At 36.6% G+C, this 16,386-nt stretch overlaps 1 protein-coding gene across 11 annotated transcripts in view; it reads right to left on the bottom strand.

Annotated features, from left to right (window-relative positions):
* Positions 1-16,386, bottom strand: part of Kif21a (kinesin family member 21A) — a 149,414-nt gene that overhangs the window by 31,068 nt on the left and 101,960 nt on the right. For 4 of the 11 annotated variants that reach the window (XM_070038738.1, XM_070038753.1, XM_070038765.1 and 1 more), the window contains exons 12-24: positions 15,139-15,177; positions 11,001-11,088; positions 10,014-10,131; positions 9,406-9,594; positions 8,573-8,772; positions 6,583-6,690; positions 5,354-5,422; positions 5,035-5,249; positions 4,731-4,884; positions 4,129-4,323; positions 3,552-3,653; positions 1,607-1,772; positions 1,097-1,117 (exon numbers count right to left, since the gene is read on the bottom strand). In XM_070038738.1, the coding sequence (XP_069894839.1) occupies positions 1,097-1,117; positions 1,607-1,772; positions 3,552-3,653; positions 4,129-4,323; positions 4,731-4,884; positions 5,035-5,249; positions 5,354-5,422; positions 6,583-6,690; positions 8,573-8,772; positions 9,406-9,594; positions 10,014-10,131; positions 11,001-11,088; positions 15,139-15,177 (1,664 nt within the window). The remainder of the gene's footprint in view (positions 1-1,096; positions 1,118-1,606; positions 1,773-3,551; positions 3,654-4,128; positions 4,324-4,730; positions 4,885-5,034; positions 5,250-5,353; positions 5,423-6,582; positions 6,691-8,572; positions 8,773-9,405; positions 9,595-10,013; positions 10,132-11,000; positions 11,089-15,138; positions 15,178-16,386) is intronic. The other 7 variants (XM_070038751.1, XM_070038774.1, XM_070038766.1 and 4 more) reach the window with 3 other exon arrangements.

Below are 16,386 nucleotides of genomic sequence, written 5' to 3'. Positions count from 1 at the left end.
ATGCCTGCAATCCTAGCTGAGATCTGAGGATCACATTTGAAGCCAGTCTAGGCAGAAAAGATCCTGAGATTCTTATCTCCAATTAACCAGCTGGGAGTAGAGGTGTGGCTCAAGTGGCAGAGCATCAGCCTTGATCAAGAAAGAGAAGCAAGAACGTGAAATCCTGAGTTCAAGCCCCAGTATCAAAAAAAGAGAAGTCATATATTAATATGTGTTAAGAAAGAGGTAAGATGAAAAAAAGAACAAGGAGGAAGAAGGAAAGAGAAGAGAGGTGGGGGAAGAGAAATGAGAAACATGGTGAGGAGAAGAATAAGAAGGAAGCAGAGGTAAAAGAAGAGGAACAATGGAGGAGGGGATGGAATTTACTTGGTAACAGATGAAATGTCAAACACACTGGTTACAAGCCAGGCACTTAAGTATCCTCACATTAGCCCTGTTTACCAGTCCTAATCAATCCTAATCAGTCGTAGACCTGTCCTCATATAGCTTGAGTAGCTTAAAACAGAACCTTTCCATATGGACTATACTGTATACCTAACTGAAAAATATTACTCTTGTGATTATGTCCATTTGTTTAGCCAAGAACAAAAGTTCTTAGTTTTGTTCACTTTCTACTGGTCAATATATGTATGCCTAAGTTTACAAAAATAAAGAAAAGATGAGAACCAAGTGAATATACACCAAATATACATACAAAGAAAGTTCTTTGGGTGGTTAAAACAATAGATGAGAGTTAATAGATACATTTAAAAAGTAAAAAGGAATGTATATTCCACATTTTCCTATAAGAATGAGAAAGTAATGAGAAGATTTATGAACCTGGAGCTCATCACTGGAGCTCAAATAACAAAAGAAATAACTAAAGGAAAGCATACTTCTTTAAACCTCTAGAATTTTACAATCAGGAATGTTTAAATAAAGACAAAAAGACTTAGTATGTTTGTGATCATAGCCACATTTTAAAAAAAGATCATGCAAAAACCAATTGGCTGCCAATTTTTTAAAATCTTTAAAATAAGATGTACCACAATTAGTGTACATGAACAATTAGTAACTCATGCAGCTGTAGAGTACACAGAAAGCTAAACATACTTACCTATGGGTATGCTATCTAGATCTGTATAAATCACAGCAAAAAAAGGAAACAAAAAGCAATACTCCAATCAAAACAGATCCAATGTTAAGAACTCACATAAAACAAGATTATGTACCATTTATAAGGTAGGTAGAATAGATGCCATAGCAAACACTTATAAATTAATTTTTAGGGAAGTTAGTGATGCAGAATAAAGTCATGAAACCCAGTTAATCTTCTAAGTAATATAAACAACCAATTCAGAAAGTTTGTTGGTCTTTTTTTTTCCCAAAAAATTAACTGCTTAATGAGACTAGGTAATAAGCATTTTCAAATTGGAAATCACTTCTTGGAATAACAATACTCCCCCCAAAAAATTTATATAGACATGCAAATTAAAAAAAGAATAATTGCTAAAAAGCATAAGTATAGCATCTATTCAGATAAGCCATAGAGGAAGGATATAATATAGCATATTTGAAGAGTAAAGCTACCGTGCAACTCAGTAAATTAAAATTTAGCCCAAATTACCTTGTAAAGCATGGCCAAGTAAAGCATCTAACTCAGGATTTAATTCTGCTTTTTCTTTTAGCATGTGGAATAAGAGCTGGTTTTGGGTGGCACTGGTTATTTCAGTTTGTTTGAGTCGACCTTCAAGTACTTTAATTTGAGCCTCTTTCTGAGCAGCCTGAAGACCCTATGAAAAAACCACCAGGACAAATTAAGTCACACAAAACAGAAATCTCCCAGGTGCAGATCTATGCCAAACAGCAAATACATAGATATATGACTTTGACATCAAATAGATTTTGATTGGTGCCATTTTCTCTACCTACTAGCTTAGTGATCTTGGAGAAGTTTATCTGTCCAAGATACTATCCTCCTAATCTTCAGTTTCCTTGTATATAAAATGATATGTCTCATGCCTGTAATCTAGCTACTCAGGAGGCTGAGATCTGAGGATCAGGTTCAAAGCTAAGATAAGAGAGATAAGAGTCTCATAGACTCAATTAACCACCAGAAAACCGAAAGTGGCTCTATGGCTCAAGTGGTAGAGAGCTGAAGAGTTCATGGACAGCGCCCAGGCCCAGAGTTCAAGCCCCACAACTGACCAAAAAAAAAAAAAAAAAAAGATAGGAATAAATTTCTACTTTCTGGCACATTGTGAATATTAAATGAGAAAACATAAAGAGTTTAACACAGTCCCAGTGTGAGAAACAACAAAGTCAGTGGTCTTTATTGCCTTCAATATTTGGGCAGAAGTTCCTTACTGGTGAGAGATTTTGCATTTACATTCCATAGATCAAAGCTAGAGATGTGGTTGAATAGCAGAGTACCTGCCCAGCAAGCACAAGACCCCAGTACTGCCAAAAGATGAGGTTGGTATAATTGTTATTTTTCCTGATTCTTTTTTAGACTATAAAAGATCAGTATCGTCAGTTACAATACCAAACTTCACTCTGAGGTTATTTTCTCTTGTTAAAGCAAAACATGAGCTAGGCACCGGTGGCTCATGACTTACTCCTAGCTACTGAGGAGGCTGAGATTTGAAGATCACGGTTTGAAGCCAGTCCAAGCAGGAAAGTCCTTAAGATGTGAGTATGGGGTTAGGGGTTAGGAGTGGGTATATATCACAGTCATGTGGCTTGACCTCAGAGCCTAAGTGCTGTCCCTGAGCTTTTTTTTTTTTTGCTGGTCCTGGGACTTGAACTCGGGATCTGGGTGTTGTCCCTGAGCCTCTTTGTGCTCAATGCTTTAGTACTTCACCACAGTGCCACTTCTGGCTTTTTCTAAGTAGCTTATTGGTGATAAGAGTCTCACAGGCTTTTCTGCCTGGACTGGCTTCAAACTCAATCCTTAGATCTCAGCCTCCTGAGTAGCTAGGATTACAGATGTGAGGCACCAGTGCCCAGATCTGTCCCTGAGCTTTTCTGCTCAAAGTTAGCACTCTACCACTTGAGCTACAGCTCCAACTTTTTTTTTTTTAATTAATTAGAGATATAGACTTTCCTTCCCTGGCTGGCTTAGAATTACGATCCTCAGATCTTAGCCTCCTGAGTAGCTAGGATTACAGGGATGAACCACAAACTATACAGATAGTCATTGAGACTCTTATTTCCAATTAACAAAAAAAGAGCTGAAAGTGGAGGTGTGGCTCAAGTGGTAGAGGGCCAGCCTTGAGCAGCAAAAGCTAAAGGATCAGAGCCAAGGCTAAGTTCAAGCCCACTACTGGCATACCCCTGCTCTCCCCCAAAAGGCACAACAGAAATTTTCTTCTTTTGATACAATAAGCATAACATTTATCAACATTTACCAGTGACCTCTTAACTCTAAAGAAAGATTTAAAATTTTTCTTTCAATCAATTACCTTATTCCTATTACCAAGAGAAGTGTGACTGAAGAGAAGAAACAGGACAGAACTACAGTAAATTGGTCAAAACTTAGGTTTCTCAGAAGCAAGATGGGTAAATCTTACCTTGTTGATGCCCATTGACAGGAAGTGATCCAGCAGGTATCTGGCTTCCGTAAGTGTGCAAGCATTAATGACTGCGGTCACATCTAATGTCTCACCTTCCTCCTACATCAAACCAGAGCATAATGGTCATGAATTTAGACTGGATATATTTAAACAGGAAGCAAAGTTCTATTGTATTTGATAGCTTTGGATTGGTCAAGAGGCTGCACAGAAAAGTATAATGCATGATCTCTGTACCAAGAAACATCTGGTCTAGCTGAAAAGACATATTTGAAGCTATTAAGAATTCAAAGCAGAACAAGGCACTGGTGGCTCATTCCTGTAATCCTAGTTATTCAGGCGAGAGTGACATGTAAGGATCACAGTTCAAAGCCAACTTGGACAGAAAAGTCCATGAGACTATCTCCAATTAACCACCAAAAAGTCAGAAGTAGAGCTGTAGCTCAAGTGGTAGAGAACCAGCCTTGAGCAGAAAAGCTAAGGGACAAGGCATGCCCAGATCCCTGAGGTCAAGACCCAATACTGGCAAACAGAAAAAGATAAATGATAGCCATTAAACATCTTTTACATTACAAACCTTTGCTTCTTCCATTTGCATGATGTTGGCTTGACAGTCAGAAATGCTGTCATTGATGTAATCTATGTTAGCAGTTAGTGACTCCACCTCCTCGTTGATGTTAACCACATTTTTATCTCCTTCTCCATTCTCCTTGATGATCTTCTCTCTTCTTTTAGATAGTTTCTCTCGTCTTTTGGTGAGTTCTTCCCTTTGCTATTTAAAGACAAAAGTTGGATTTGAATAAAATGATATTCATCTACTCATGCCCAAGCACAATCAAAACTAAAACAAGCCAGGTACCATTGGCCCACCTGTAATCCTAGCTACTCAGGAGCCTAAGATCCTGGTGCCCAGAATTCTAATATCTGAGTCTCCTGAGTAGCTAGGGATATAGGGCAAGAAAGGACCACTTCTGGCTTTTTATGTCTGATTAACCACCAAAAAGCCAGACATGGGACTGCAGCTCCAGTGGTAGGTGCCAGCCTTGAGTGGCAAAGCTGAGTTCAAGCCCCACTACCAGAATGAAGAAAGAAAAGGCCCAAATGACAACATGTTAAACATTAAAATGAGTACAGTTGAGAGTTGGTGAAAGCAAGCACATGAAGTGTCTAGTTCCACACCTTAAGAAGTCTGTTCATATCGGACTCCATGTTGGAAATGGTCATTTTCTGCATGATAATGTCGGTAACCCTGCGTTCCAGCAGCTGCCACTTCATCCGGGCTGTCTTGGAAGTGAACACTCGGCCAGTCAGTCCTTTCCTCTGATATTTTTTTCTACAATCATTTTTTAAAAATGGACAAATATAATTACTTATATACTTACTGTGTCCCACCCCAAAGCAAGACTGATTTCATTTATGTACGACATTCAATATGAACGCTTTTAAGGATTGCGTATCAAGAGAATAGAAGAGTTACAAGAACCTGGTTCCATTTGTGGTGGGTGTTGGTAAGGCCTGCACCCTTGCCACGGGAATTTTCATTTTCTGCTGGGCAGCTGCCCTTGATGCATCCACATCAAGGGCAGCTGTACTCGAACCAACGTCCTGAGCAGGGGCATCAGAGGAGCTCAGCTTCCGAGTAACCTTTCCAGCAACTTTATCAGACATGGGCCTTACTTGCCGACGAAGAGCTGTCACCTGAAATGACAACAGAGGTTGATGCACCCTCTCAATCTATAGGAACCCATCATCGATCTCAAAGTTGGGATATAGTCTCCAAATGATCAAATAGCTCACTACACCTCTTCAGTTTTGCGACGAAGAACCACTTCCTGGTTTCTCTTTTGGGCTTCCAGAAGTCTAAGTTGATGCTGTAAAATAAAATTGAGCAAACTGAAATAAGAAATTGAAATATACAATATGTCCTGTTCATTTGCTCAATGTATTTCTCCAAGTTCTTGGAAACTGTAAGAGTTAGAAGAATTTTGTATCCATTTCTATAGATACAGTTTATCCTAACAAACACATACTGATACAGAAATCCCTGTCTTAAAAGTGAAGTTATCTATGTGCCACATACATTTGTTTAACAAACATTAGAGTGCTTACTACACAGGTCCTTTCCTAAATCCTTTAAATATGTCTCTTTAATAGGCACACGTGCACGCGTGCATGCGTGAGTGCATGTGTGCGTGTGTGTGTGTGTGTGTGTGTGTGTGTGTGTGTGTGTGCGTGCCAGTACTGGGGCTTGAACTCAGGGCTTGGGTATTGTCTCTTAGTTCTATTTTTCAAGGCTGGTACTTTATGACCTGAGCCTTACCTCTACCTCTGGCTTTTTGGTGACTCAAGACTCAAGTGATAGCCAGCCTTGAGTGAAAAGCTAAAGGACAGTGCACAGAGCCTGAGTTCAAGCCTCAGTACTGACACAAAAAAGCAAAAGTCTTACTGAAATAGAATTCTCACAATGTGTCATATAGTGAGGACTGGTTACTATGCAAAAAGAATTTGTAAAAATCCCTAGAAACACCCTGAACTTACCTCTGATATCATATTGAAACATTAGCCATTTATTACTATCTCATCACCTAAGAAATACACCATAAATAAAGTTTATAGTAATTGGTCTTTTTTTTTGGGGGGGGGGTCCAGTTGTGGGGTCTGAACTCTGGGTCTGGGTGCTGTCCCTCAGCTCTTTAGCTCAAGGCTAGCGCTCTACCACTTGAGCCACAGCGCCATTTCCAGCTTTTTTTCTGCTTATGTGGTGCTGAGGAATCGAACCCAGGGCCTCATGCATGCAAGGCCAGCACTCTACCACTGAGCCAACTTCCCAGCCCCAGTAATTGGTCTTTTCATAAACTTTTACATTAAATTACTATAATCTGCATACTATAGCAAATATCCTTTCATAAAAATCAGTGCTTACTTACTGCCCTGAACCTGCAATAATTATAATGAGAGATGTTTCTTCTATTGATTACAGTTTTGTTCCATGCATAATATTCTTACATAATGAAGAGCAAAATCTACTTACATCTCTTTTACGCTGATCCTTCTTCAACTGAGCAATTTCTCTGTTTCTTCTAGACTCTGTCAGCCTGGCTTTCTCTTGTTCTTCCTTCATTTGTTTCATGAGACGAACCTAAAATTAGGTATATACATTTATTTACTCCATTATTAAATTCATTAAAGAAACCATGGGATGAAAGCAAATTCTTAGAATTCTGAATACTGATCATGGAAATATGGACTTGCATTATATACTTTAAATAGTAAGTTCTTATTTTTTCAGGGTTAATACATTTACATTTCTAACAAATTAATTAGTACTTTATTCTTTGCATACTCAACATTCAGTTGATTTGATTAAAATGGGATTTGGTACTCATTACCAAGTAGCTGTGTTGAACAACCTCTTCAGGTTAAGCTTTGATTTTTCTCAACCACAATTTTTGTGTATATGTACAGTCTTGGGGCTTGACCTCAGGGCCGGAGTGTTATCCCTGAGCTTTTTTGCTTAAGGCTACCACTTAAGCCGCCACTCTACTTGCAGCTTTTGGAAGTTTACTGGTGATAAGAGTATCAGGTACTTTCCTGCCTGGTCTGGCTTCAAACTGTGATCCTCAGCCTCCTGAGTAGCAGAGATTACAGAAGTGAGCTACCACTTCCCAGCTCAACCACAATATTTTTTTCTGTTGTAGGAATTCAATGACATTACAACCTGATATTGCTTACCTAAAACAGAGTCTGATATACAGTAAACACTAAATTATTTTCAACTACTGTTGGTGTTATCAGAGATAATACAAGATAATCATTTAACCACTCCTCCATCATTTCTATGACAGCTAGTGTGTGTGTGTGTGTGTGTGTGTGTGTGTGTGTGTGTGTGTGTGTGTGTGTGTGTGTGTGTGTGTGTGTGTGTGTGTGTGTGTGTGTGTGTGTGTGTGTGTGTTGGTACTGCAGCTTAAATTCAAGGCTTCATATTTACTGCTTGGCTTTTTCACTCAAAGCCGGTACTTGAGTCACACCTCGCTATTTTGGTGGTTAAAGAGATTTTGGAGATATCCCACAGATTTCTCTGCCCAGGCTGTTTTGGATCTTGATCCTCAGATCTCAGTCACCTAAGTAGCTAGGATTACAGGTGTGAGCCACAAGCACTTGACTTTGCCAGCTATTTAAATGTTTAGATTTTTACATTTAAGGTAGCTGCTACCTCTTGAGAAATGGGAAAAATGACTAGGAAGACATATATAAAAGGCTCAGTGTCCAACTGTTTTAATTTTTATTTTTTTTTTTGCCACCCGGGGACTTGAACTCAGGCACCATCCCTGAGCTTATTTTGCTCAAGGCATAGCACCACTTCTGGCTTTTTCTGTGTATGTGGTACTGAGGAATTGAACCCAGGGCTTCAGGCATGCTAGGCAATCACTCTACCACTAAGCCACCTTCCTAGCCCCTGTTTTAATATCTGAAAGTACATCATCAACATAGTGTTCTTTTTTTATTCAAGTTTTTTGCATGTATGATTATTTTTTATCCTTGTTAGCCTTGTAGAAGAGATTTAATACGAGAAATATCCATAAAAGTACTTGTGCATATGTGTGTATGTACATGCATGCATGCATGTGTGTGAGGGCCTGGCCTTGAATTTAGGGCCTGGGTGCTGTCCCTTAGCTTTTTTGCTCAAGCCTGACACTCTACCACTTGAGTCATGCCTCCATTATTGACTTTTTACTTGTTAATCAGAGTAAGAGTCTCACTGGTTTGTCTGCGTAAACTGGCTTTAAAGCATGACCCTCAGATCTGTCTTCTGAGTAGGTAGGGTTATAGGCATGAGCCACCACTGGCAGGCTAGAAGTGCTTTATGCACATGGTTTTGAGCTTACTCAAGAAAGACTTTGATGAGAATGCCTATTGGATGAGAACTTCTAACAGTCACAGGAAAGTGCATCCTTTGGGTTGTTACTGAATAGGGAAATAATATGGCATAAAGCATCATCAACATTAAGCCAAATCAATACCTTTGTCTTTTTCATCTCCATCACATCCTGCTGCAATTTCTTCAGCTGTTTTTCATACTGAGATTGATTTTTAAGCAACCTTGCATGCTCTTTTTGAGCTGTTTGAAGTCTCTGCAACTCTTTATTCATGGCTTGCAGTTTCTTTTCATATTCAGACTTGACTTTCTTTGCTTTCTCTTCTGAGTAAGATTCCACAGAACCTAGATGAACCAAAGGATATTTACATTTGATTTTGTGAGACATAGATTTTTTACATCACATTACACAACTTAGAACACTGAAGAAGAAAGCACTTACACTTCAACAATTATTAAAGTTTTTACTTAACAATATACTAAGTATAAAGCAAACTATTACATTTTGAATATAATAATGAAATAGTCTAGGAAGATAGCAGTATCTAAAATAAATAACAATATTTAACATGTAATATTAACATGTCTTATTTAGCCAAAAAATAGTCAAAATCATATATAATATTTCAGTGAAAAGCAGGAACTAACTTACAAAGAAACAATACCATTTGATGACTGAGTTTGAACTTTAATCTACATTAAAAAATAATTCTTGCTGGGTGCTCTGGCTAATGCTTACAATTCTAGCTACTCAGGAGGCTGAAATCTGAGGATCACAGTTTGAATCCAGCTTCAACCACAAAATTCTGTGAGACACTTTATCTCCAATTAAACAGCAGAGAGGCTGGAAGTGAAGGTATGGCTCAAGTGGTAGAGTGCCAACTTTGACAAAAAAAAAAAAAAAAGCCAAGTCAAAGAGGTCCTGAGTTCAAGCTCCAGTACTGGCACCAAAAAAAGAAAAAGACAAAGAAATCTTACCCAAATTTTGAAGCACCTGATCTCTTTCCAGCTGAGTATCCCGAATTTTATGTTGCAGCATCATTAGCTTCTCTTCGTATTGCCTCTTCAGTGTCTGCAACCTTTTCTGGCTGTTTTCCAGTTCATCAATTAGCTTTTGTTTAATTGCAATTTCACAAGTGATATTTGCTAAGTCAGCTTGATAGTTGGCTATTTATAAGAGAAATAAGGAAAAAACAAATGGGGGGTAAGGCCAAAATGTCATAATTCTACCTATCTAACAAGTGTGTAAAAGCATCATCTCTACTGGGTATTCACTTGGTACCTAGTGGGGAAATTCTCTGGATAAATGAGAATCTAAAAAGACGAACAAAGAAATGTTCCCATTGGTCAGGACAACAGATACTATTTGTACTAAAGAATGGAAATCACAGTATGCTTAAATCCTGTTAGGAAAGGAAGACCTCATTGGCTTCAGCACCTGAGTCTCCTTGAAGGGTATATGTAGGTCAGTGGTCACAAAAGCTGCTTTCAATAAGGATGAAACAGAGAATGTTAAGGGACTTTCATTTAGGTTTTAAATAACTCCTCAAAATGACTTTCAGCCTTGCTACTGAGGGTTTAAGTACCTTTTTCATCTGATTCAGAATCTGATTCATCAGAGCTTTCACCCCCTTCAATGTCATCCTCTTCCTCTTCCTCCTCCTCTTCCTCATCCTCATGATCACTCACTTCTTGACTCTCTTCCTGAAACAGAATTTGTGACAATATTGGCAAAGCAAACTGACTGCATCAGTGAGAGAAATACTAGAGTAGAAAGCACAGAAGCATACCAAAAAAAAACCTTTTAATTAGTACAAACATTATGCCTAGATTTGAAGAGTATTATATAATAATTGTGTCTGTATATGTGTATGTATATATGTATGCTAATATTGGGACTTGAACTCAGGGCCTCTGACTGTTGTTTGGCTTTTTTGCTAAAGGCTGATGCTCAATCACTTGAGCTACACCTCTACTTTTTATTGGTTAACTGGAGATAAGTCTTACAGACTGGTCTATCTGCGCAGATTTTAGACCATGAGCCTCAAATCTCAGATTTCTGAGTAACTAGAACATCAATACCCAGCTTGATAACTGTCATGAATGAGAGAGTATTTCATCTCTCATCGGATTCTATCTCTACACTCACAAGATGCTTACAGGATACATGTTATCTTATTAGCACATCTGTTATCCTAACTACTCAGGAGGCTGAGACCTGAGGATCCCAGTTCAAAGCCAGCCCAAGCAAGAAGAAGTTTATAAGACTTTTTATCTTCAATTAACCACCAAAAAGCCAGAAGTGGAGCTGTGGTTCAAGTAGTAGAGAACTAGCCTTCAGCAAAAAAGCTAAGGGACAAAGCCTAGGCTCTAAGTTCAAATCCTAGTACCAGCACACAAAAATATATATGTATCAGAATGAGACTTATCAAGACTTTATAATTTATGCTGCTGGAGAGAAGAAGTCCTCAAGGAAAAAGTATTCTTCTACATGTAACTTAGTACACTCATTAGCAACCAAGAACAAATGAATTTAGTGTCTAAAATCCACAAGTTCATTCCACTACACTTACCACTTCAAACTCATTTTCTCTTTCTGAAATACCCTTTTCTTCTTTCTTCTCCTGGTCAGTGTCTGCATTATCATCTTTTCCAGACACACTAAAAATAAGTAAATGAAGGAAGGAAGATAAATGTACAGTGTTAAAATGCAAAGGCAAATTGTTCACTTTATTTTTTTTACCAGATCTTCTTTAAAAAATGTAAATCATTTATAAGAAAGAAACAAAGAAGTTGTAACTTGACTAAAAGAAATTATGCTGTCTAATTCTTTAGAGAAAAATACAAGTCACTACTCATTCAATAATATCATCATTTACAACAGTAAAGAAAAGCTTATTTTCTAGAAATACTGAGTTAAGAACTGGTCACTCCAATAGCCAATTAACTACAATACAAGAAATGAAAAACATTTTAGTTTCACAAAAACTTTCATCAAATAAAGCTGTAAACTACATTTTTATATTTTTATTAATATCTGAATAAATGTAAAGATTTGGGGTAATTCTGCCTAAGATGACTATAGACTGATGCCTCAGTGTTCAGCTATTTTCTGAGGCCATCCATGTAGTATTGGCTTGTTTCTTGTTATGTTCTCACAGAGTAAGTGACCCATTCCACACCAAAACTGCCTGACATAATTCTCTGATAGAAGAGGAAATTCCAGGGTCTGCCACAGATTCACCACGTCTAATACCTATAGCCATAATTACATGCTAGCATCAGATCATGTTTCTAGTTAAAATAATTCAGCCTTGATGGTCATGACAGGAAGGCAGTAGACCACACTAAATAAAGTTTTTGCCTATCCAAACTATTTGGAGACTTAGCAACCATAATCAACTATGCAGAGAGACTACACTTCTGTTCACTACACGTCAACATTCATCAAGTGTGAACACTCAACACATTTAGATGTTTCTGTGCTATCATAACATTTTTAAATCTTTAAGGATAAAAATAATACTCAAGTAAGGCAGTATTTTCCAAATAAAATTCCTCTAGGAAGAGTTATAAAACTTAATCAGAATTTCCTTTCCAAATTGAGAAGAAAGGTAGAGGCAAGATCACCAATAAATGCCATGACAAACATCAAGTACATTGTAATGGATTTCATTATATTAGAGAAAAATGAACTTGAAAAAACTAGGAACCCTTCAGAAAGACCCTCTAAGCCTGGAAGTGGGGGCTATACCTGTAATCCTACCTACTTAAGAGCTTAAGATCTGAGGAAAAGATCACAGTTTGAAGCCAGCCAGTCTCAGGAGCAGTCTATGAAACTCTTATCCTCAATTCACTACCAAAAATCCAGATGTGATGCTGTAACTCAAAGAGTAGGAAGAGCACCAGCCTTGAGCAAAACAGCTAAGGGACAGCACCTAAGTACTGACTTCAAGCCTCAGTACCAGTGTGCACATGTGTGTGTGCATGTGCATGCACATGCACAAGCATGCACACATACATACACACATGCACACAAACACACCCATACAGCTAAGAAATTTTCTTGCCATACAATAAAACTAGCCAAACAGCTGTACTGGAGGCTTAGGCCCAAGGTTTAGGGCTAAAAAAGAAGAATTTACCAAAAGGGTAGCTCCCTGTTACTTCCCCTTCTTCCCCTGAGATTGCTACAGCATAGAATTTTCAGTGTTGGCTCCTTCATTACTTCAGATTCCATCCTTTATTTCCTTTTATTCACATATAGACAACACAACAAATTTATTCTGAGCACTGGACTCAACACATCCTCCTGCACCCTACAATCACAACATCCACAATACCTTTCAGTTGTACATTAAGTATCACATAAATTGCCCAGGCTACTCTGTTTGTAGAAAAATCATCACTTATAGCTTTCCATGGTTCATTCACCTGTAGAAATCACTTGCAAGGCTTAAGCTTTTTAACAAGAAAATTGGAATTTATCATTATTGTACCTCAAATATTCAAGTTTTCCTTGATAATCTGAGGCAAATTGATGTTTAAAACATCCATCTAAGCAGCATTGGAAGATATTCAAATCTGTACTCTATCTAAAGTCAGAATCTTGGGAGCCAGAGGAATATTAGAAATTAATGCTTTCATTAGACAAATACAAAAGAAACTGTGGCCTGGGGAAGTTTATGTACTCAAGGGAACTAAAGCTACGTATCCTGACTCCTAGGACAGCCTTCCAGAATGAGTTTTCTAGAATTTTCTAGATACTTAAAATTCAGCTCGCAGACCTTAAAGTATCCCTAAAAATTTCTATACAAGCAAAATATCAGGTTCCAACTCAGACCTACTGAATTAGAGTTTTCATTTTTCCAGAATCCCCAGCGATATGGTTATGTACATCTGTGATTGGAAAGTGTTGTTCTAGAACACTCTGCTTTTGTTACCCTCCACTGATCACATAAAAACTGGAAGCAACCTCTACTTAATTTTACTTAAAGAACTTGTATATTTTGGGTGGTCAAAATGCTTCCACTCACAACTTCAATGATGTATCTTAGTTTGACATTCCCAAATAGAAGAAATGTCACAATTGTCATGCTTAAGTTCAATCTGTAACAACTATATTATCCTAAATATATATAATTAGATATATTCTAGTGTAATCTGCAGACAATAGGAATTATATTCTAGGCATAAGGTACTCTTGACAAGTTATAGATTTATAGAAATATATGTTCAGTAATGTTAGCAAACTCTATAATATAGAATATAATTATAGGATGTATATACTAAACTTATTAAAGATTTAAGCTATTTAAAGCCAGTCCTTTAAGACACAGGAAAAGTTTTCCAGTCCTTATTTTATGTAAGAGATGAATTTCTAAAGTAGTGCTTCTAAAATATTTACATATTTGTTTGAAACTATTTTCTTGATCAATTTTTTTCATGCCAGTACTAAGGTTTGAACTCAGAGCCTGGGCTCTTTCCCTTGACTTTTTCACTCAATGCTTGCACTCTACTATTTGAGCCATACCTCTACTTCCAGGTTTTGGTGGTTCACTGGAGATACGAGTCTCATGGTTTTTCCTGCCTAGGCTGGCTTTGAACCAAACTACGATCCTCAGATATCATCTTCCTAAGTAGCCAGGTTTACAGGCATGAGCCACCAGCCCTTGGCTTCTTAATCAATTTTGCTACCTAAGTTGGAGGACTGGTTTTAATATATATATGTATGTGTATATATATATATATATATATATATATATATATATATATATATATACACATATATATACATATATATATGAAGAAGAGTTCTAATTAAAATACTACTTGATCTTTATTTGAATTGTCATAATTCTGAATCAATGACATGCAAGTGTTCATTATCTAGAGTTCAGAAATGTGCTTCTAAATATTTCTTAAATTTCAAATGGAAGAAAGGAGACTGTCATGATTTTGATGCTCACTTAAAATATATTTTAAAAGCAAAAATCACTTTACTAGTTAAACTTTAAGAATGCCTGGTAACTTGTGAGTGAGGACTGGACAGAAAAACTGGGAGAAAGGAAGGGAAGGGGTAACATTGTCTAAAAGAAATGTATTCTTTACCTGACTTACATAACTAACTCCTCTGTACATCACCTTTATAATAACAATAAAAAGAAAAAGATTAAATTTTTAAAAAAGGATGCTTGGTATGTATCTAAAGTAAGGCCACAGTTTCCTTTTGCTTTGTTGCTGTTTTAATGTTGCTTTCCAGATAGGATTGCACCAGATAAAGAGAATAGAGAAGCCCATCTGTAGTTAGTATAAATTCCCACCTAAATTAATAATTCCCATTCTGCTCACAAGTTTCTGAAAGATACAGAATTAGTGATTTTTTAAAATAAATCAAATAGCAAGAGTTTGTTTGGTCATTGTTATATTTTGGTCATCGTTATACTATCACTATGATAGATCACTCTGAAACAAAATGAAAATACTTGAAATTAATTCAAGGAGTTAGTAAGGGTTTTTATATTTAACTTAGAAAGTACTTTTTAAAATGTTGGTATTTTGTTATTTTGATTTAAAAAATCATCATTTTTATGAGTACACAGCTAATCTAGAGTGATGCAATCTATAATTCTGTAACACATTCTTGTACAGGGTAACTAAATATTTCAATGACATTTTAATTTTTAAAAAAAACCTGGGAAATATTCCAACCTTCTTTCTTCTCGATTGCTTTCCTCAAGTTTCTGTAGCCTTCAAAATCACGAGGCACAGTATTGGAAGGCCAAGCCAATGAAGGACAAAACCAGACAGTAAAAAGCGAAAGTGGTAAGAAGGTAAAAATGATACATGAGCTTGCAGACTTTAAAATAAATTGTAAAAGATATCATCAAAGGACAATAAGCAGTAAAAAGGCAGTACATTTTGCATGAATAAAAAGTAAGCAGAAAATCAGGTAGTATTATATCTGAGAAGAGTACATAGACTACCCAAGGAAATGATTTAATAGTAAAGTATATTTATATAAGTTGAGAAGTAGTAAGTATGTTTGGATGCCATGTTTTGGGGGTTTTTTTTTTTAGTCTGAAGTAGATCAATTCTCTTAATTTTTCCCCAGAAAGAAAGCTTGTTTTTAACAATATACTCTTCCTTTTAAATCTTTACCAAAGACTTTTCATGGCATCATTCAAAGGATTGTACAAAGTAATGCCTTTATACCATCATATGAAAATATTCATACTACATACATTCTACTTACTACTTTTTAAAAACTTGTTTTTGTTTTAATATACTACATGTGAACATCACTAATTCTTAGCAAAAAAATAAGTCCTATATCAAAATAATACATGAAATGATATTACAGGCAAATGAATATGGGTGTTATGCTAACAGTGAAAAATATAATTTATAAACTGAAAAATAATATCTAATAGTATCAATTAACAAGCTTACTATGCTAATTATTATAAACTATTAAAAGGCCCTAAGTAAGGCAAACATGGAAATAAAATAGGACATGTAGTACTTTCCATTAGTAAGACTGTTTTTAGCATGAACACTAAAGAAAAATAATCTGCCAGCAGAGGCTTGTTAATAGAATTTATAGAAGACACAATCTTGGAGTATCTTTACTAAGCGGATTGATCATGTTGACCAAAAATAGATGAGCTAAACTCTTTAAACAGATAGCAATATGCCCAGAATTCCATTTCTGCCTGAAATTACAAAAATGCTTTTTTGAATCATCAATTTTAAAAAACGAAGAGATGGAGCCTGAGGTATAAATTATTTCATCAAGCCAGTTTTCTCATTTTAAGTGCGTGTGTGTATGTGTTTGTGTGTCTATCTGTCTGTCTGTCTGTCTGTTCCCAGTACTGAGGCTTAAACTCAGGGCCTTTTATTTTTGCTTAGCTTTTTCCCTCAAGGTTGAGGCTCTACCAATTGAGCTAAACTTCTGGA

This window comes from Dipodomys merriami, unplaced genomic scaffold (assembly GCF_024711535.1).
Source record: "Dipodomys merriami isolate MVZ:Mamm:240054 unplaced genomic scaffold, mDipMer1.0.p SCAF_10, whole genome shotgun sequence".
Lineage (NCBI taxonomy): Eukaryota > Metazoa > Chordata > Mammalia > Rodentia > Heteromyidae > Dipodomys > Dipodomys merriami.
This window is presented reverse-complemented; position numbering and strand designations above follow the sequence as displayed.